The sequence below is a fragment of the Arachis hypogaea genome, chromosome 12, assembly GCF_003086295.3.
Source record: "Arachis hypogaea cultivar Tifrunner chromosome 12, arahy.Tifrunner.gnm2.J5K5, whole genome shotgun sequence".
NCBI classification, from domain to species: domain Eukaryota; kingdom Viridiplantae; phylum Streptophyta; class Magnoliopsida; order Fabales; family Fabaceae; genus Arachis; species Arachis hypogaea.
The window spans coordinates 21,307,858-21,329,876 of record NC_092047.1 but is presented as its reverse complement, the minus strand read 5'-3'; the positions used below and the strand labels follow the sequence as shown (position 1 = coordinate 21,329,876).

General features: G+C 39.9%; 2 protein-coding genes across 2 annotated transcripts in view; one reads left to right on the top strand and one right to left on the bottom strand.

The window, feature by feature from the left end:
* The window catches only part of LOC112729819 (SWI/SNF complex component SNF12 homolog), a 44,704-nt gene extending 31,637 nt beyond the window's left edge, over positions 1–13,067 (top strand). The window contains 2 exon segments of the mRNA XM_025779966.1: positions 11,759–11,862; positions 12,435–13,067. Of these exon segments, the coding sequence (XP_025635751.1) occupies positions 11,759–11,862; positions 12,435–13,067 (737 nt within the window).
* LOC112729185 (protein RETICULATA-RELATED 4, chloroplastic) lies at positions 12,228–15,543 on the bottom strand. Its single transcript, XM_072210443.1, has 5 exons — positions 15,291–15,543; positions 15,126–15,179; positions 14,944–14,988; positions 14,261–14,400; positions 12,228–14,164 (listed from the first exon to the last, which is right to left on the bottom strand). The coding sequence occupies exons 1-5, from the start codon at positions 15,417–15,419 to the stop codon at positions 14,059–14,061; spliced, it is 474 nt and encodes a 157-aa protein (XP_072066544.1). The 5' UTR covers positions 15,420–15,543; the 3' UTR covers positions 12,228–14,058.
* Between the last annotated feature and the right edge of the window lie 6,476 nt (positions 15,544–22,019).

Below are 22,019 nucleotides of genomic sequence, written 5' to 3'. Positions count from 1 at the left end.
CGGAGGTCCGTAGTCCAGGTTATGTCCCGTCAAAATATGCCCAAAAACCATGTTTTCATACAAAACCACAAGGTGCCATTTTCAAAACAAGCCATTTTCAACTCTTTTCAAAATCAACCAAAACATACCAATTTCATCCCTTTCTTTGAAATCAATCAAAATATACTAAAATCAACATCAAGCCTCCTCAACTCACACATTGACACTTTCTCAAACTCAAACACATTTACATATCATACACTCTTCCTCATGCCAAATTTCAACAACACTATTTCCAATCAACCATCATTATACATAATCAATATCATACTCACTATCACGTGGTTTCACCCACAAATCAACCTTAATCATTCCTCAAGCATATATCACAACATACATATCTCTAATGCATCATCATACCATCAAGGCATCAATAGTCATAATCACATATATGACCACATAATATGTCTCAACTAAAACCAAACATACCTCATCTATATAATTTCACCCAAATTTACCAAATTCCACACTTCAACTCCTCAAACCTTATTATTCAATAATCAACCCAATCATTCATATATTAATTACTGGAAATTCATCCAATCACTTGTGTCATCATACAATGCACACATCACTTACCTTTCTTACCTCTTTCCGGCCTCCGGCCCAAAATTCACGGCCTCCGGCCCAATTTTCACAATTTAAATGCATAAACCACAAATCAATACTCATTACCCAATACATCAAATTCTCAATACACCAAGCATACAAGGCCACACAATTCTCAACCCAATCATTAATTCACATTACATACCAACTATGCATATTAGCACCAACAATTTACACAATCCAAACTTAATCCTAGGGGCATCTAGCCTAGGAATTCTCATCACAACACACGGTACTTAAATGAAACTTAAACCGTACCTCTTGTAGCCAAACCAATTGAGCCTCTTCTTTGGAATTCTTCACCAACCTTAGCTCCAAGCCTTACCAAAGCTCCTCAAGCAATACCAATCTCCCAATTGTGCACCAACATCACCAAATACACTAACATAACCAATATCACATACATACATCAACCTAGGGCTCATAAAATTGACAAATCACAAGGGTTTGCACACTTCTTACCTCAGCCCATATGAAGTAGGGATAGAACCCACTTAGAATCCATGTTGGAGTATCCCTAAACACCCAAAATCACAAGATTTCAACACTAACTACCCAAAAACGTGTAACAGTGGGGAATTTCGAAAACTGGGCAGATATGAATAAAATACTCACCACTAAACTTAGATATAATTGTAGAGGATGAGAAGAGCAACGCGTGGCCGCAAACGGCTCGTCAATTGGAGTTCCGTAGCTCAAGTTATGGTGGTTTGAAGATCAAAGAGAGTTAGGTTTTCTCTCTTCTCTTCTCTCTTCTCAAATCAGCGCCCCAACCCTTCTTTTTAGGGTAAAATGAGCTGAAATGCTCATAACTAATGTTTATATATGTTGGGTCTTGGGCCCACTTAGGCCCGGTTCACTTATTTTTGTCCGTTGGCCCAATTTTGTGCCAAAACCTTTAAGATTAGCGCTCTAAATCGCACTTTAAATATTTCTACCTTCCCTAATTATAATTCCTCATTTCTTAATCTCATTTATTCATAATCAATTTCCTCAGCTGTAGTACCAGACAAATCTCAGCCGGTACTGCCGGTCAAAATTCCACTGCGCGCTTTTACGCAGAAAACTATGTTTTCCGACTCGGAAAAATTCACTGAATCCAAATATCATATTTAAATTATCAAATTCCAATTGCCAAATCTTCCAACCATATTCGCTCCTATTTAACTTATTATTTAATTAATTTCGGTTAGACCGGGTATTACATTCTACCCCCCTAACAGAAATTTTCGCCCTCGAAAATTCCATTCATCACTATCCTCTCCCTCTACCAAGCCAATTACCACTAATCACAGCTCAACTCCAAGCATAACCTCCAAACTTACTTTCTTATTCTCAAACCCTCAAATTTCTACATGACTTGCTATTATAAAGTCTCTGACTCATCAATCAAAAACCCCTTTCATTTCTAGAAAGCAAATGAGTTTGAAATAACAATTTAACAAAATCATAAGAATCCGCCTTCCTTTAATAATCTATAAAAGCATTCGAGACACATCTCTTTCGTTAAAGTTACTCATATAAAAAATTATCCTTAAAACCATAACCAACACTCTTTCAAATTTTTGGAGAAAAATTTTCAATAGTACCTCCCCAAAAATTGGAGTTTACCACCCGTCATGGGCTCCCTCAAACCAATCTCAGTACCGCATCTGTATTTCAATTTAGTGGCTTTCACATTCGTCTTTCAAAACCAATCATTATAAATCTCAATCTAATTCCAAGGTCACTATGACCAAACATCATGGTACTCATCTCTCAAACACGACAACTTGCACTCTCTCATCATCTAAATCCAATTATGCATCAATGATAATTTCCTCATCCGCTTTAGAACCATCAAAGCTCGCAGCCGCAATCAATTCCAACTATTTGGGGATCATTACTTTTAATAACCCACTTAACCCTTCTAGTATTCAAACTTAAGATATTATAGTAAAGTTTTATAGCTCCTAGTTGTAGCTATCCTGTGTTACTGCTTCCGCAAGTTTCTGCTGCTTTATTCTTATCTCTCGCCTAGTACGAGCTCTATTACTTACTTCCTCAAGTACTCAACCACAACTTAGCATGACTAGCATTTCAAATCAACGTTTCCAAATCCCTCATTTAGGACCATTCCTTATCTATTTAAATCAAAGGAACTAAAAGTCACGGGTTCAATTCGTTTTACCAAAAATCCAGAAATCAACCAGCTACATAACAAACACAACACATCATTCTCAACAAAAAAATCATTTACATCACAGGCATTTATCCATTTGTATCAAGGCAAATCCTTACTCGGACCATCCGGTTTGCACCTCAATTTAATATTAAACTCAACATTCCCAGTTTTACTGTACAGGCGGTATTATAAAATCATGCACTATCCTTTAAGCCTGATTATTGCAATTACCTCAATCTTACTGTCGTAATCGGCCCGCATCCTGACTCTCTCCTTGTTGGCAATTTCTTGATACATGCCCTGGTAACCCGCACTTGTAATATACACCTAACCCCAATCGGCACGGCCTATTTGGGTGATGACTCCCACATCTCTGACAGCTCGAAACATCAGAAGCAGCCGCTGCCCGTTTTCCCTTACCATTCCTTTGGGACTCCTCACTCGTCGCAAAGTTATTCTGTCCTTGGGGAAAGTGTTGTACGTATCCTCTCTCCTTAAACTCTCGACCCCTTGGTGCGAATCCTTGGTTGTGCTCTCTATGATTTCCCTTCTCTGCAACCCTCCTTTTCACACACTCTTCAGCAATTCTGCTCTTATTCACCAACTCTGAAAAAGTTCGGATCTCCATTGGTCCCACTGAACTTAAGATGTCGCTCCGAAGCCCTCCTTTATACTTAATACATTTCCATTCCTCGAAGTCTCCCAGAGCTCCTTGACACATGCGGGAAAACCTGAATAGCTCCTCGAATTTGTCTGTATACTCAGATACGGACATAGCACCTTGCTTCAGCTGCAGTAACTCCAATTCCTTGGTTGTCATGGCAGAATTCGGAAAGTACTTCTTATAGAATTCCACCTGGAAGGCATCCCAAGTGATAGGATCATTCTCCTGTTGCAGGAGACGTCGAGCCCCTTGCCACCAATGCGATGCTTCCCCCGTGAGCAGATAGGTAGCAAATTCAACACACTGCTCTTCAGGCACCAACTGCGCTTGCAGTGATCGCTCCATGGCCTGAAACCAAGTATCAGCTTCAGTCGGATTGGTGGTTCCCTTGAACTTAGGTGGATTAACCTTTAAGAAGGTTGCCAGTGTCATCGGGCCCTGAGCTTCCCTTCCGCCATTGCCATTATTGTTTATCTGTTGCCCAAGAGCCTCCGCAGTGGCCTGCATAGCAGCAGCCATATTCTCCAACGCCGCCATAAGGTTTACCGGGTTATTCGGGTTGATTTCCGGTTCCTGCGTATTAGTACGACCTCTTTCACGTCCCCGACCGGGTCCACGAGGTGTCATCTGGTTCCTATACACACCAAACAATCGATATCAAGTTGATCAGTCTCAATATCGGAAGTATAGTGCTTCAAAGTACCAAAGGTACACTCATGGACTTCATGCTAGATGTATCGGTTAGATACCCTAACTAGCACAGGCACAGACTCAGAGTATGCATTGAAGCATAGGCAGTTCCATCCCTCAGGCTCACGAGGACGAACTGCTCTGATACCATAATATATATAACATAAGTAAATAGCCACTAGTCGCGACCCGCGAAGTTTAGGCCGGCTAGGGTACAGTATGAAAGTAGATGACAATAGTATATCCTAATCTCTCCCAAAGGAAACATAAGAGCCTCTATAGGCAAGTTCTAAAAGAGTTCAATACATAATATAATCTTTTCAAAACATAGGTGGAGAGATTCTAATCAAACACAAAGTAGAGGAAATAAAGATCTTCGCCGTCTCTCAGACGACCCACAACTCACTTCTGAGCACCTGGACCTGTATCTGAAAAACAAGAGATATATACGGAATGAGAACCCCGGGCCCATGGGTTCCCAGTACGGTAAAAGTGCCAAATAAATACAATGCACTGCAATAAAAACTCACCAAGCATCCTAAACTCCTTTTCACCAAGTATCCAGCCTAGATTCTCACTAATCTATAAATAGGCATCTGTCGTAAGGGAATACTAAATCTAGATCACATCTCATATGACTCCAAACTCGCTGACTCTCCCACGAATCAGATTTCAGAATCATAAACAAACCCATCATCAGTCGTGCTGTCTCAGCAATTCTATATCAATATATCATGCCCTCCTTGGAACTAGTGAAACCACATCACTGCGTCTACCCAGGGAGCTCAAATCATCTCAACTAATGATCACCATCATCATGCAATCGCATCATCAATTCATCTCATCAAGAACAGCCCTCAACCTCCACCGACACCAACATGAGGGGCCTCTCAGTTGTACAAACACAAGCAATACAGGCAAGTAATACACAATTAGGGTACAAGTAGAACAAGTAGCACATAATCAGGTAACTTAGCATATATAATGTAGAAATCCAAAACAAATAGGCAAACCCAAACAATTCAAACATATGCAAATGATGAATGCCTGCCCTATGGCTGATGATATCATCTGTCGGTTATCAAGCCAACCCGACATGTCCGGTAGCTAACCTGGGCACAGTCTCTCTGTTGCGTATTAATATCATTAGAGGGAATATGTGCCCTGTCACCATTAGAGGGTATCTGCGCCCTGTCGCCATTAGAGGGTATCTGCGCCCTGTCGCCATTAGAGGGTATTTGCGCCCTGTCGCCATTAGAGGGTATCGGTGCCCTGTCACCCTTACAACCAGAGAGAAAACACAAGCATGCTTACATTCAACATTTTTCATCATTATTCATTTATCATATTCGTTAATTTATCATATATGCCTTTATACTCAGCCATAATCCATAATGGCTTTGCCGTAACTCGGCAAGAACTCAGCCACCCGGCTCACAGTTCAATCCAGAACTAGCCAATTTATCAACATGGCTCCGCCGTATCCGGCAAGAACTCAGCCATCCGGCTCATGGTCCAATCAAGAACCAATCATTTATCAATAAATATAGCCCTTCGGCTCATGGCATACACGGTACTTCCACCGCCATCCTCCATATCTCATATAATCATATCTGATCATCATTGATCATAACCTTTTCCCTTGCTTCACTCGCAAGTTACCACATCCCCTAGCTCCTTCCTCATTGCTAGGCATACCATAATGATTTGATACATAAGGGGTGAGATCGGAGGCTTAAAAGTATGAGGTTTGGCTTTAAAAACTCAAAAATCAACTTTGGCATGAAAACAGGGCCACGCATACGCGCACTCCACGCACACGCGTGGATGGCCAAAAACTCATCAACGCGCAAGCGTCATACGCGCGAACGCGCGGGTTGAAAAATATCCAAATGGCGCGCAAGCGTCAGCCACGCGTACGCGTGGGTGCTCTTGCGCCCAGGCACAAAACTGGCACGACCCTGGCACAACTCTCTGGAAAATAGCTGGGCATTTGGTACAGCGCATCGACGCACCCGCGCATACCACGCGCACGCGTGGATGATGCTTTCTGGAAGAACGGCGCGCACGCGCCAGGTGCGACTACTCGCGTAGGGTCGTTCTGCTAAAAATTTTCTAAGTTAAAAGCTGCAGAATTTACAGATTCAACCCCCAATCTTCCGACGGACATAACTCTCTCATTTTAAATCGTTTTTCACTCGTCCTTCGAACGGCATGGACATCCCGGATCCAATTTCATTTCTAAACAGATTTGGCAGAAAACAGAGATCCGTAGTCCAGGTTATGTCCCGTCAAAGTATGCCCCAAAACCATGTTTCCATACAAAACCACAAAGTTCCATTTTCAAAACAAGCCATTTTCAACTCTTTCAAAATCAATCAAAACATGCCAATTTCAGCCTTTTCTTTGAAATCAATCAAAATATACCAAAATCAACATCAAGCCTCCTCAACTCGCACGTTGACACTTTCTCAAACTCAAACACATTTACATATCATATACTCTTTCTCATGCCAAATTTCAACAACACTATTTCCAATCAACCATCATTATACATAATCAATATCGTACTCACTATCACGTGGCTTCACCCACAAATCAACCTTAATCATTCCTCAAGCATATATCACGACAAACATATCTCTAATGCATCATCATACCATCAAGGCATCAATAATCATAATCACATATATGACCATATAATATATCTCAACCAAAACCAAACATACCTCATCTAAATAATTGCACCCAAATTTACCAAATCCCACACCTCAACTCCTCAAACCTTATTATTCAATAACCAACCCAATCATTCATAGATTCATTATCTGAAATTCATCCAATCACTTGTGTCATCATACAATGCACACATCAACTTACCTTTCTCACCTTTTTTCGGCCTCCGGCCCAAAATCCACGGCCTCCGGCCCAATATCATAATTTAAATGCATAAACCACAAATCAATACTCATTACCCAGTACATCAAATTCTCAATACATCAAGCATACAAGGCCACACAATTCTCAACCCAAATCATTAATTCACATTACATACCAACTATGCATATTAGCACCAACCATTTGCACAATCCAAACTTAATCCTAGGGGCATCTAGCCTAGGAATTCTCATCACAACACATGGTACTTAAATGAAACTTAAACCGTACCTCTTGTAGCCAAACTAATTGAGCCTCTTCTTTGGAAGTCTTCACCAACCTTAGCTCCAAGCCTCACCAAAGCTCCTCAAGCAATACCAATCTCCCAATTGTGCACCAACATCACCAAATACACTAACATAACCAATATCACATACATACATCAACCTAGGGCTCATAAAAATGACAAGTCACAAGGGTTTGAGCACTTCTTACCTCAGCCCATATGAAGTAGGGATAGAATCCACTTAGAATCCATTTTGGAGTATCCCTAAACACCCAAAATCACAAGATTTCAACACTAATTACCCAAAAACATGTAACAGTGGGAAATTTCGAAAACTGGGCAGAGATGAATGGAATACTCACCACAAAACTTAGATAAAATTGTAGAGGATGAGAAGAGCGACGCGTGGCCGTAAACGGCTCGTCAATCGGAGCTCCGTAGCTCAAGTTATGGTGGTTTGAAGATCAAAGAGAGTTAGGTTTTCTCTCTTCTCTTCTCTCTTCCCAATTTCAGCGCCCAACACCCCTTCTTTAGGGCAAAATGAGCTGAAATGCTCATAACTAATGTTTATATATGTTGGGTCTTAGGCCCACTTAGGCCCGGTTCACTTATCTTTGCCCATTGGACAATTTTGGGCCAAAACCTTTAAGATTAGCGCTCTAACCCAAAACAGAGTCCCGAGAACAAAGGATCTTCGCTAATCCAGAAGTCTCCAGCATGCCTCAACGAGAAGCCTCGCGTCCTGCATCTGAAAACCACAAAATCCGCATGGGTGAGAACCAGAGGTCCCCAGCACGGTAACAGCTTCCACATATATAATACATAATAATAGAGGAAAGCCGAAGGCAATCCTAGAACTTCCTTCAGATAATATCAAAGCTTATAAACAAGCTAAACCGTAAGTGGCAACTGACTAAAGATTCTTCAGTCTAACTAATACTTCCCTTTCCAATTCCTTCAGACCTCCCAACCACCAGCAGGAGTATAATATAGCAAACACAGTTGTATCAGACAAGAGATTTACAAATAGGAACAGATAAGGCATTTAGGCAATTAGCAAGTAATATGCAGTCAAATAGGCAATCTCAAACAATTCATGTAGTATGCTTATGATGCATGCCTGTCCCTAGTGGCTGATGATATCATCTGTCGGTTATAGAGCCAACCCGACAAGTCCTGGTAGCTAGCCATTGGACTGTCCCTCTGTCGTGCATCCCCAACTCGAGTTATACTCATCATAAACTTGATCATAATCATGATCCATATCCATCACCCTCACTGGTGAATATTTATCCATCACCATCACTGGTGAATATTTATCCATCACCATCACTGGTGAATATTTATGGGGGCGAGCTCATCCGGGTCTTTCACAGTGCCCGGCCACACTTACGACATTGGGTTAACAGAGCTTCGAGTCTCAACCTGGAGCACATGGTGGCTAGCCATTGCTACTACCCAGGGAAACCCTCATCTCCAATGGTGGAAGTGCCAACATTCACAATTCATTCAACAGCATATATGCATTTATACTTAGCCATAAACATGGCTCCGCCGCCACACAGCATAATCCAGCCATCCGGCTCACGGTTAAATCCATAACCAGCCAATTCATTAACAATTACGGCCATTCGGCCCATGGCATAACAAGCACTTCCACCGCTATCCTCCACATCTCACATAATCATCTTTGATCCTCATGGATCATTCATTTTTCCCTTGCTTCACTCGCAAGTTACCACATTCACTAGCCCTTTTCCTCATGCTAGGCATATCATAATGATTTAAGACATAAGTGGTGAGATTGGAGGCTTAGAAGTATGAAGTTTGGCTTTTAAAACTCAAAAATCAACTTTGGGATGAAAACAGGGCCACGCGTACGCGCACTCCACGCGCACGCGTGGATGATGCTTTCTCGAAGAACGGCGCATACGCGCCAAGTGCGCCTACGCGCGAGGGGTCATTCTGCTAAAAATTTTCTAAGTTAAAAGCTGCAGAATTCATAGATTCAACCCCCAATCTTCCGACGGTCATAACTCTCTCATTTTAAATCATTTTTCACCCGTTCTTCGAACGGCATGGACATCCCGGATCCAATTTCATTTCTAAACAGAATTGGCACAAATCAAAGATCCGTAGTCCAAGTTATGTCCCGTCAAAGTATGCCCAAAAACCATATTTTCATTCCAAACCACAAAGTGCCATTTTCAAAACAAGCCACTTTCAACTCTTTTCAAAATCAATTAAAACATGCCAATTTCATCCCTTTTCTTTGAAATCAATCAAAGTGTACCAAATTCAACAACAAGCCATCCTCAACTCACGCATTGACATTTTACCAAAATTCTCAAAACTACCTCCAACCATTTTAACACTTCTCAATCAAAAGGCCAAAGGATAAACACAATATTATGTCATACATCCTTCTCATCCCAATTTCTAACAATATCAATTTTCAATCAACCATCATTATACATAATTATCATACTCACTAACAATATGGCACCACCCATCAATTCAACCTCAATCATTCATCAAGTATATATCACAACATGCATTTTCTCACATATCACACAATCAAGGCATCAATATTCATAATCACACATATGATCACATCATATATCTCAACCATTCCACAACATCATCAATTCAATGCCTATCTTAGGGCCTCTAGCCTAAGTATTTCCTACCACATTACATATTAGATACGGGAAACCGAAACCATACCTTAGCCAATTTCCCAAGCTCAACCGGAGCACTTCCAAACCACTTGTCCTCAAGCTCTCAAGGTATCAACACCTCCAAGAACAGATTTTATCACACAAAACCCTCTTCCAAGCTTTCCAAAATCACCAATCAAGCTCCAATATTCACATATACACAACCTAAGCCACAATCATCATACCCATACACAACATCTCAATGCCCAAACCTCATAGAACAACAAATTACACTAGGGTTGAGAATCTTACCACACCCAAGCTCTAAAGAGACAAGATTAACCTTCTCCTTCAAGAGAGTTGGGTCCTATAACATCAAAGAACCCAAAATCTCAACATTTTTACTCATGAAACTCGAAATCAAGGGCTGGAATTTCGAACAGTAAAACGTGGCTTACCTCAAGATTAATTGTATGGGTTTTGTAGAGCTCTCCGCGGTGAACGCGTGGCCGCAAACGGAGCGGCAATCGGAGCTCTAGATCAAAAGTTATGGTGGTTTGAAGATCAAGTGAGAGAAGGAAGTTGAGAGAGTGTTCTTCCCCCTTCCATCTCAATTTTCAGCGTGTTTTGGTGTTGTGTGAGGAGAGAGAGTGCTGAAAACTAGGGTTTTGGTTTAGTTATGTTGGGCCAAGGGCCCACTTTGGGTCCGGTTGGTCCGGTTTGGCCCGTTCGGTCCAATCTTGGTCCGATTTCTATAAAATTGGTACCGAAATTCTCGTCTCAATTTCCTCTATCACATTTAGCCATAAAAATAACATTTTTGGCTTTCTAGAATAAATTCTCATTTATGGGTTAATTAACCATTAATTAACCGGGTCTTACATTCCGCTTCTAAGATATCCATTCGCACCTAAGAACATGATAAATGTGATGATTATGTGACGCTCATCATCATTCTCACTTATGAACGCGTGCCTGACAAACACTTCCGTTCTACATGCAAACAAGCTAGAATGAGTATCTCTTAGATATCTAATACAGAGGACCGAGTCCGAGATATTAGAATCTTCGTGGTATAAGTTAGAAACCATGGATGGCCATTCCTAAGATCCGGAAAGTCTAAACCTTGTCTGTGGTATTCCGAGTAGGATCTGGAAAGGGATGGCTGTGACGATCTTCAAACTCGCGAGTGCTGGGCATAGTGACAGACGCAAAAGGAGGGTGAATCCTATTCCAGTATGATCGAGAACCTCAGATGATTAGCCGTGCCATGACAGAGCATTTGAACCTTTTTCACAAGAGGATGGGATGTAGCCATTGACAACGGTGATGCCCTTACATAAAGCTTGCCATGGAAAGGAGTAGGACTGATTGGATGAAGACAGTAGGAAAGCAGAAGTTCAGAGGAACGAACGCATCTCCATACACTTATCTGAAATTCTCACCAACGAATTACATAAGTATTTCTATCTTTATTTTCTATTTATTTATTTATTTTCAAAAACTCCATAACTATTTGATATCCGCCTGACTGAGATTTACAAGGTGACCATAGCTTGCTTCATACCAACAATCTCCATGGGATCAACCCTTACTCACGTAAGGTTTTATTACTTGGACGACCCAGTGCACTTGCTGGTTAGTTGTGCGAAGTTGTGAAGTTATGTTTGGACCATGGTATTGTGCACCAGTTATTGGCGCCATGCCAGGGAGAGAACGAACAACAAATTTTACAATCTCAATCTGAGTAACAATTTCGCATGTATCAGATATGCTTAGGGAGCTTGGGTTCACCGATGATGAAATCATTTCTGTTGCACTCAAGTTCTCCATAAATCCTCAACTGGAAAAACCTTTTGGTCACTGGGAAATAGTAAAAAAATTGCATTTGTTAGAGCTATATTGCATACTTAGAGTTTATCTCTTTTCAAGAAACATAGTTGGAGGTTGGATTTATAGTACATTTGGTTTTTTAGACTATCAATTTGACACATGTTAATACATAATGAGTATTGTCGGCAGAATTTGGTATCTTAGACTTATAACAATTTGGTATTTTGTGCAGAATTAATTTTCAATATGTGTAGAATTGTTTCTTTTGTTAATGTTAATGTAGAATTTTAGTTAAAACTAGTGCAGAATTTTGTTTAACATTACTGCAGATAAGTTATAATTAGTTTTCAATTTCAATTCAATTGTACGAAAGTTTCTTTTGTATGTTTAAATGCAGAATTCAGATTTTTTTTTTCAATATGATGAAGTTTCTTTTGTTTAGCTAACTACCATTTTCATTCTCTTCACTAATAAAGACATCACTGAATTTTTTGCTGCTAGTTCAAGAATAAGACAGGCTGCTTCTGCCATGAAGCTGTGATATAATATTAATCCCATTCTCATAAATTTAGCACGTATGCATGCATGTCAGTTAGTTAGTTAGTTATTTAGTGGAAAGATATCTTGCTTGTGAATTTGAAAGTGCATTATTAGTAAGAGAAATTTAAGCTTTCACCAGCATTGACTGAGGTTCTTGGTATTGAGGTTGATACTCGTCCCAAAATTATTGGTGTAATATGGCATTATGTAAAGGCCAGGAAATTGCAAAACCCAAGTGACCCTTCTTTCTTTCACTGCGATCAGCCTCTACAGAAAGTATTTGGTAAAGATAAGATGAAATTTACTATGGTTTCACAGAAAATATCACACCATTTGTTTCCTCCACAGCCTGTACTTTGGGAGCATAAGATCAAGCTCTTAGGAAATTGTCCAACTGGAACTGCTTGTTATGATGTAACTGTTGATGTTCCATTTCCTATTCAGAGGAAGTTGTCTGTACTATTGGCCAATGTGGAGAAGAACAAAGAGATTGAGCTATGTGATGAATCGATATGTGGAATCATTAGAAAAATCTACGAGCACTGTAGGAGACGAGCATTCTTTCTTAGTTTCAGTCAATCTCATGTGGATTTTATTAATGCCATGATCGAGTCTCAAAGCAGGGATCTGAAACTTGCAGCTGGAGAACCCAGTCGCAACACTGAAAAAGAGCATCGATCGGATTTCTACAACCAACCATGGTAATCTTTCTAATATATCTCTTATCTAGTGTTTTGGTATCTGCCAATTTAATTTGTTTTCTTTATTTATCTGCATTTCTCTTCTATGATGTTAGACATGGTAATGATTGACCTAAAGATATTACTTTAGAATGATGTATAGTCTACTAATCAATAATTTCAAAAATTGTCAAGTGAGAATGATGCGTGACAAAACTATGACTATTATTTAGTTGGACTTATCTAGCCATTGGGATGTTTTATTTCACTTCACTTTCAAATGGCTAGAATGCATAAGATGCTTTTCCTTCTGTTCATTTGCAAGTTATCAATCTTCATGACATTTTCCTTCCATAATGTGAATACAAAAAATTCAACATGATATTTTACATGCTGTTTGACAACTTAGACAGGGTCGAAGATGTTGTTATTAGGCATTTGAATTGCAAGTCGGCATCAGGGAGCGACGCACTAGGAAGCACATGATGCCAGCAGTATCAGGTTTCATTAATCATTCTTCCATTTTGGCGACACATGTGAAGATGTATTTTGGGAATTTTTAAAGTAGCTAGCTTTCCAAGCAGCTGGAACCAATGTTGCACCTTTTGTAATGCAATATATGTTGTATGAGTCAATCTGAGAACAAATAGTTGCAATGATGCTAATTGTCCTATCATGAAAAAAATGTTATCGGTTTCAATTCACTGTTTGCAATTCAATTTGGTGGAATGTTATTTTTCTAAAAGCACCAATATGATGAAACAGCCACACTTTGAAAAGGGGTGTGGCCTGAAGAACCATAACTATTTGTTGCTTGGTTCTTGACACAAGGATGGAAGTAAGCCAAAATCAATTCTAAACTAAATCAATTTTAGTATAATTGATTCTACCAGCAGATCGCAGGCACACTTTAAAAAGATTATGATAATACTAATATCTACCATGATTCACTCAATTGAACAAATTTCTGATCAACAAACCTAGGGATATAATGAACTAAAAATAATAAAGGATCCTCACAATGATGGTAAGGGAGTCAATTGAGCCTCTTTAAGCAACGTAGAAGCAGCTTGTGACAATCTAGATGCCTGCAGGTGTTCATGAATTAGAAGCAAAAGTTCCCTGCATAAGAAAAATATAACAGTGACATCAGAAGGGTCAGAAAGGGACACACAGGAGGAGAAGAGGAGGGAAGGTATTGCTAATTACATAATTTACCTGAGGTTGCTAGAAACTGCCATATAGACACCATAGGTAGCATTGGTAGATAATATTGGAACATTTTCGATTTCTTCAGAGGAAGACATATCAACTGCCTTCTTTGCATTAATCAAGGTATTTGTCACAACTGTCCTAACCTATATATATACAAAATAGAGTATGTGTCAATGTTTAGACTCAATTGATACCATTTTCCTTTAAAATGGTGAGGAAGAACATTTGGTTGGATTAAATGTTTGAGCGCAACGTTATGGATATATATATCACATTATCACAGATCCTTTAAAGAAAATTGATTAGTGATTTTCATATTCATATTTGAAGAACATTTATGACAGCGTTTCTTCATTATATTTGATTTATAATTCATGGAGTTAAAAACAAGTTCAACAGCGAAAGAAGCACAAGTAAACAACCAAAATTTAGATTAGAACTGCATCATAGACAAACTTAACCATAGATACAGAAGCATAGAGCTAACTAAACCGTACCGCTAAAACAAAAATATGAAAAAAAGTTAATTAAATAACAACCATAATTATCAGGTGTCAAAAGGATCATTAACCACAATTAGGAGAAACATATATTAAAGTAAAGGAAAAAATAGATTCAAAACTTATTAAAAGAAAGCATAAAATGTAAGAGAATGAGAAAAATCGCAGAGGATAATGAGAACTAACCAGTGATGATGCAGTTCCAATAGCAAAAAGCTTAGCCCCAATACGCTGTAGAGTGTAACCGTTTGTATAACAATTAGTTGCATATACTAAAAACATATATACTAAGAGAAGGCAACAAGAAGGAAGAAATTGAATTAGAATTATAAAGTGTAATAAGACAAAAGTTATGAAATTTTACACACCGCTATTGCACCAAATCTCTGTAACAAAGAATATAATGTCCCAGAGAGAGCAACCTGGGAAAGAAATTAAGCACAATACAAACACTTAGTAGGGAAATCAAAATAACAATAATAATTGCAAAAGTAATCAACATCAATTAATAATCTACAAGATTATATAGAGACCTGGAATGCATTATCCGGACAGTTGTGGAAGAACTTAACAATAGGGCCTGCATTGATTCCAAGCGGCGGTCTAAGAGACATAGTAGGTGCAGGAAGATAAACCAGCATGAAATCTGCAAGTATGGCCATCACCTAAGAACAACAGTATTGGGGAAAAGGGGTGTTTGCCATTGAATTCCTCACTTGACTATATCCTTAACAAATAGTACTAATAGTCAAATTAGGGATTTCAGATTTTTAGATTTTAGAAATTGACGAAGAAGAGAGTCCGAGTTGGTGTTTAGGGAGGGGTTAGGGCAAGGAGAGAGAGACAGAAAGATATGTCTATTTTGGTCATTTTGAATAATATTTTAGTTTTGTCCATGTCTATCCAAACATAATACTGAACATTACATTAGTGTCTTGTACATTGTATCCAAACACAATACACAAAACATAAATTTTAGTGTCTCCGTTCTATTGTCTCTGTCTCAGTGTCATATTTTGTCCTGTCTACAAAAACAAACGCTACTTTAATGATCGATTTTAGTCACTAAAATTAGTTACTATATCAACACACTAGTAATTAAAAAATTAGATTGTGTTTCCCTTTCTTTTTTTAACCCTTAATTCACCACATGATCATTTCACAATTAATTTTTTAATAAATGTGACAATTGGATTTTAGTTTGCCATTATATATAAGTTTTATCAATACATTATAATAAATTCTTACAGAAAATCAATTAGCATTATTATATAATAATGAGTACTTTTGAAAATTCATTGAATTCATCAAGAGACAATTAAACTTGGTCAAAAACAATAAACAAATCTAAAACAACACTTTACTATAGCGAGAACTTATTTAGTTTTGTTTCAATTTATAATTTGCAACTCTTATTATATATCAAAAAGTGACATACACAATCTAAGTAAGCAATATCCTAGTTCTAGCAGAATCATATTAAATATAATATTATTTAAATTGTTTTTAGACCTATATAAACCTAATCAATTGTCGTAAACTTGTTGCAAGACAAAAGAGAAAAGATGCCTATGGCTAGAAACATAATTGTAATGTTGATCATTGCAGTGATTGTTTGTTCTACTATTATCGTAGAATCTCATGGCATTATTACTCTAGAGAGGTACTGGACTCCATCTTATTATACTGCATCTAAAAAAGGCTGTTTCATTGGATGTCGTAGAAGCTATGCACGTAATAACGTTGTAAGACCCGGTTAATTAATGGCTAATTAACCCATAAATGAGAATTTATTCTAGAAAGCCAAAAATGTTATTTTTATGGCTAAATGTGATAGAGGAAATTGAAACGAGAATTTCGGTACCAATTTTATAGAAATCGGACCAAGATTGGACCGAACGGGCCAAACCGGACCAACCGGACCCAAAGTGGACCCTTGGCCCAACATAACTAAACCAAAACCCTAGTTTTCAGCACTCTCTCTCCTCACACAACACCAAAACACGCTGAAAATTGAGATGGAAGGGGGAAGAACACTCTCTCAACTTCCTTCTCTCACTTGATCTTCAAACCACCATAACTTTTGATCTAGAGCTCCGATTGCCGCTCCGTTTGCGGCCACGCGTTCACCGCGGAGAGCTCTACAAAACCCATACAATCAATCTTGAGGTAAGCCACGTTTTACTGTTCGAAATTCCAGCCCTTGATTTCGAGTTTCATGAGCAAAAATGTTGAGATTTTGGGTTCTTTGATGTTATAGGACCCAACTCTCTTGAAGGAGAAGGTTAATCTTGTCTCCTTAGACCTTGGGTGTGGTAAGATTCTCAACCCTAGTATAATTTGTTGTTCTATGATGTTTGGGTATTGAGATGTTGTGTATGGGTATGATGATTGTGGCTTAGGTTGTGTATATGTGAATATTGGAGCTTGATTGGTGATTTTAGAAAGCTTGGAAGAGGGTTTTGTGTGATAAAATCTGTTCTTGGAGGTGTTGATACCTTGAGAGCTTGTGGACAAGTGGTTTGGAAGTGCTCCGGTTGAGCTTGGGGAATCGGCTAAGGTATGGTTTTGGTTTCCCGTATCTAATATGTAATGTGGTAGGAAATACTTAGGCTAGAGGCCCTAAGATAGGCATTGAATTGTTGGTGTTGTTGAATGGTTGAAATATATGATGTGTTCATATATGTGATTATGAATATTGATGCCTTGATTGTGTGAAATATGAGAAATGCATGTTGTGATATATGCTTGATGGATGATTGAGGTTGAATTGATGGGTGGTACCATGTTGATGGTGAGTATGATGTTGATTATGTATAATGATGGTTAATTGGAAATGGTATTATTGGAAATTGGGATGAGGAAGGATGTATGACATGATATTGTGTTTGTCCTTTAGCCATTTGATTGAGAAGTGTTAAAATGGTTGGATGTGGTTTTGGAAACCTTGGTAAAGTGTCAATGTGTGAGTTGAGGATGGCTTGTTGTTGATTTTGGTACATTTTGAATGATTTCAAAGAGAAGGGTTGAAATTGGCATGTTTGATTGATTTTGAAAAGAGTTGAAAGTGGCTTGTTTTGAAAATGGCACCTTGTGGTTTTGTATGAAAACATGGTTTTTGGGCATACTTTGACGGGACATAACTTGGACTACAGATCTCTGATTTGTGCCAAATCTGTTTAGAAATGAAATTGGATCCGGGATGTCCATGCCGTTCAAAGAACGGGTGAAAAACGATTTAAAATGAGGGAGTTATGTCCGTCGGAAGATTGGGGTTTGAATCTGTAAATTCTGCAGCTTTTAACTTAGAAAATTTTTAGCAGAATGACCCCTCGCGCGTAGGCGCACTTGGTGCGTACGCGCCGTTCTTCGAGAAAGCGCCATCCACGCGTGCGCGTGGAGTGCGCGTACGCGTGGACCTGTTTTCATCCCAAAGTTGATTTTTGAGTTTTAAAAGCCAAATTTCATACTTCTAAGCCTCCGATCTCACCACTTATGTCTTAAATCATTATGATATGCCTAGCATGAGAAAAAGGGCTAGTGAATGTGGTAACTTGCGAGTGAAGCAAGGGAAAAATGAATGATCATTGAGGATCAAAGATGATTATGTGAGATGCGGAGAATGGCGGTGGAAGTGCTTGTTGTGCCATGGGCCGAAGGGCCGTAATTGTTAATGAATTGGCTGGTTATGGATTTAACCGTGAGCCGGATGGCTAGATTATTGCCGTGTTACGGCGGAGCCATGTTTATGGCCAAGTATAAATGCATATATGATGTTGATTGAATTGTGAAGGTTTGCACTTCCACCATTGGAGATGAGGGTTTCCCTGGGTAGTAGCAATGGCTAGCCACCATGTGCTCCAGGTTGAGACTCGAAGCTCTTTTGACCCTATGTCGTAAGTGTGGCCGGGCACTGTGAAAGGCCCGGATGAGCTCGCCCCCATAAATATTCACCAGTGATGGTGATGGATAAATATTCACCAGTGAGGGTGATGGATATGGATCATGATTATGATCAAGTTTATGATGAGTATAACTCGAGTTGGGGATGCACGACAGAGGGACAGTCCAATGGCTAGCTACCAGGACTTGTCGGGTTGGCTCTATAACCGACAGATGATATCATCAGCCACTAGGGACAGGCATGCATCATAAGCATACTACATGAATTGTTTGAGATTGCCTATTTGACTGCATATTACTTGCTAATTGCCTAAATGCCTTATTTGTTCCTATTTGTAAATCTCTTGTCTGATATAACTGTGTTTGCTATATTATACTCCTGCTGGTTGTTGGGAGGTCTGAAGGAAGTAGAAAGGGAAGTATTAGTTAGACTGAAGGATCTTTAGTTAGTTGCCGCTTACGGTTTAGCTTGTTTATAAGCTTTGATATTTTCTGGAGGAAGTTCTAGGATTGCCTTTGGCTTTCCTCTATTATTATGTATTATATATGTGGAAGCTGTTACCGTACTGGGGACCTCTGGTTCTCACCCATGCGGATTTTGTGGTTTTCAGATGCAGGACGCGAGGCTTCTCATTGAGGCATGCTGGGGACTTCTGGATTAGCGAAGATTCTTGTTCTCGGGACTCTATCATGATTTATATATCTTGTTTAGATACTTTTATCTCCATTAAATAATATAAACTGTGATGACTCCTTCTAGAGGGGATTTTGGAGATTAGGTTTTCGGTATTTGTGTCCCTTTGGGTTTTCCTTGGGGTTTTCCTTATTTTATTATATGTATATATTGCTATGCTCGAACCGGTTACCTTCGCAGCCGGATTTTGAGTCTTGATATTCCTGTTTTTGATACTCTTTATATATATGATCTTGCGTTAGCTTATCCTTGCTCGTTGTGTTAGTGATCGGAGTGTTGCGCTTTTGAGTTGCGGTTTTTGTTTACCCCTTTTTTTCCACAAGGCTCCTAGTTATAATCAATCATTCATACTACTATACGTACTAAATTTTTGTTTTAGAGGTCGTAATACCTTGCCATATCTGAATTATGACTTAAGCATAAGTCTCTGTATGGTAGGGTGTTACATTATGGTATCAGAGCAGTTCGTTCCTGTAGAGCCTGAGGAATGGACTGACTATGCTTCTGTGCATTCTCTGTATGTGTGTTATGTGCTGTTAGTATATCTACTTGATATAGTTGGCATAAACGTTCATGAGCATGCATTTGGGACTTTAAAGTACTAAACTTCCGATATTGAGACTGATCAACTTAACATCGATTGTTTGGTGTGTATAGGAACCAGATGGCGCCTCGTGGACGCGGTAGAGGCCGTGGGAGAGGTCGTACTAATGCTCGTGCGCCGGAGACTAACCCTAATGACCCGGTGAACTTTATGACTGCGTTGGAGAATATGGCTGCTGCTATGCAAGCCACTGCTGAGGCCCTTGGTCAACAGATGAACAACCATGGTAATGACGGAAGTGGAGTTCAGGGCCCGATGACACTGGCGAACTTTTTGAAGGTTAATCCACCTAAGTTCAAGGGAACTACTAGCCCGACTGAGGCCGATACATGGTTTCAGGCTATAGAGCGAGCACTGCAAGCACAAGTGGTACCTGAAGGACAGCGTGTCGAGTTCGCTACCTATATGCTCACAGGTGAAGCGTCGCATTGGTGGCAAGGTATCCGTCGTCTTCTGCAGCAGGGTGATGATTATATCACCTGGGATGTCTTCCAAGAGGAGTTCTATAAGAAGTACTTTCCGACTTCTGCTAGGACGGCCAAGGAGCTTGAATTGTTGCAGCTGAAGCAGGGTACTATGTCCGTATCTGAGTATACTGACAAGTTTGAGGAGCTGTTCAGATTCTCTCGTATGTGTCAAGGGACTCCGGTGGAATATGAGGAATGGAAGTGTGTTAAGTACGAGGGAGGACTCCGGAGTGATATTTTCGGTTCGGTGGGGCCAATGGAGATTAGGACTTTCTCCGAATTGGTGAACAAGTGTAGGGTTGCTGAAGAGTGTGTGAAGAGGGCAGCCGCTGAGAAAGGAAGTCACAAAGGATCATTTCCACAGAACCGAGGGAAGAGCTTTGCACCTAGAGGTCTGTCTTTCAAGAGGGGAGGTTCTTTTAGGAGGCCCAACAACAACTACTCCCAAGGGAAAAGGTTTGGGAAGCAGCCTCAGAATGATCAAGCTTGTACTAGGTGTGGGAGTCACCATCCGGGAGTACCATGCAAGGCCGGATGGGGTTTGTGCTACAATTGTGGAAAGGCGGGGCATAAAGCCGCAAGTTGTCCAGAGAAGCAAAAGCAAGGTGCTGGGAAAGCACAACAGACTGGTCGGGTGTTCACCACCTCAGCTGTGGGTGCAGAAGGATCTGAGACACTCATTCGAGGTAACTGTGAAATGGCTGGTCAAACTTTAAATGCTTTATTTGATTCGGGAGCATCGCATTCATTTATTGCATTTGAGAAAGCCCATGAGTTAGGATTGAAGATCGTAACCTTAGGTTATGACCTAAAGGTACATAATGCTACCCATGAAGCCATGGTAACTAGGCTAGGATGCCCGAAAGTTTCGTTCAGGTTCAAGCAGCGTGATTTTGTCCATAATTTAATCTGCTTACCGATGATCGGTCTTGATCTTATCTTGGGATTGGACTGGTTATCTGAGAATCATGTCCTGCTTGATTGTTCTACAAAGTCGGTGTACTTTATGCCGGAAGATACAGAAGGGCCGGTCGTGGTGAATAATTATTACTTGAATTCGATGATGGTGAACTGTTCTGGAATCGAATGTCAGGGTATCCTGTTGTTAACCGCTGGTGTTTCGGGTGATGATCAAAAGTTGGATCAGATTCCGGTAGTGTGTGAGTTTCCGGAAGTGTTTCCCGATGATATTGAGGAATTTCCACCTAACCGAGAGGTCGAGTTTGCTATTGAGTTGGTGCCTGGGGCGGGACCAATCTCAAGTGCTCCTTATAGGATGTCACCGTTAGAGATGGCCGAGCTAAAGTCTCAGTTAGAGGAATTGTTGGGTAAGAACTTTATCCGACCAAGTGTTTCCCCATGGGGTGCTCCAGTATTACTGGTAAAGAAGAAAGATGGAAGTATGCGGCTCTGTGTGGATTACAGGTAGCTGAACAAGGTCACCATAAAGAATAAATACCCATTGCCGAGGATTGATGATCTCATGGATCAATTACAAGGAGCTGGGGTTTTCTCCAAGATCGATTTGCGATCCGGTTATCACCAGATAAGGGTGAGGGGTGAGGATATCCCTAAGACTGCTTTCAGGACTCGT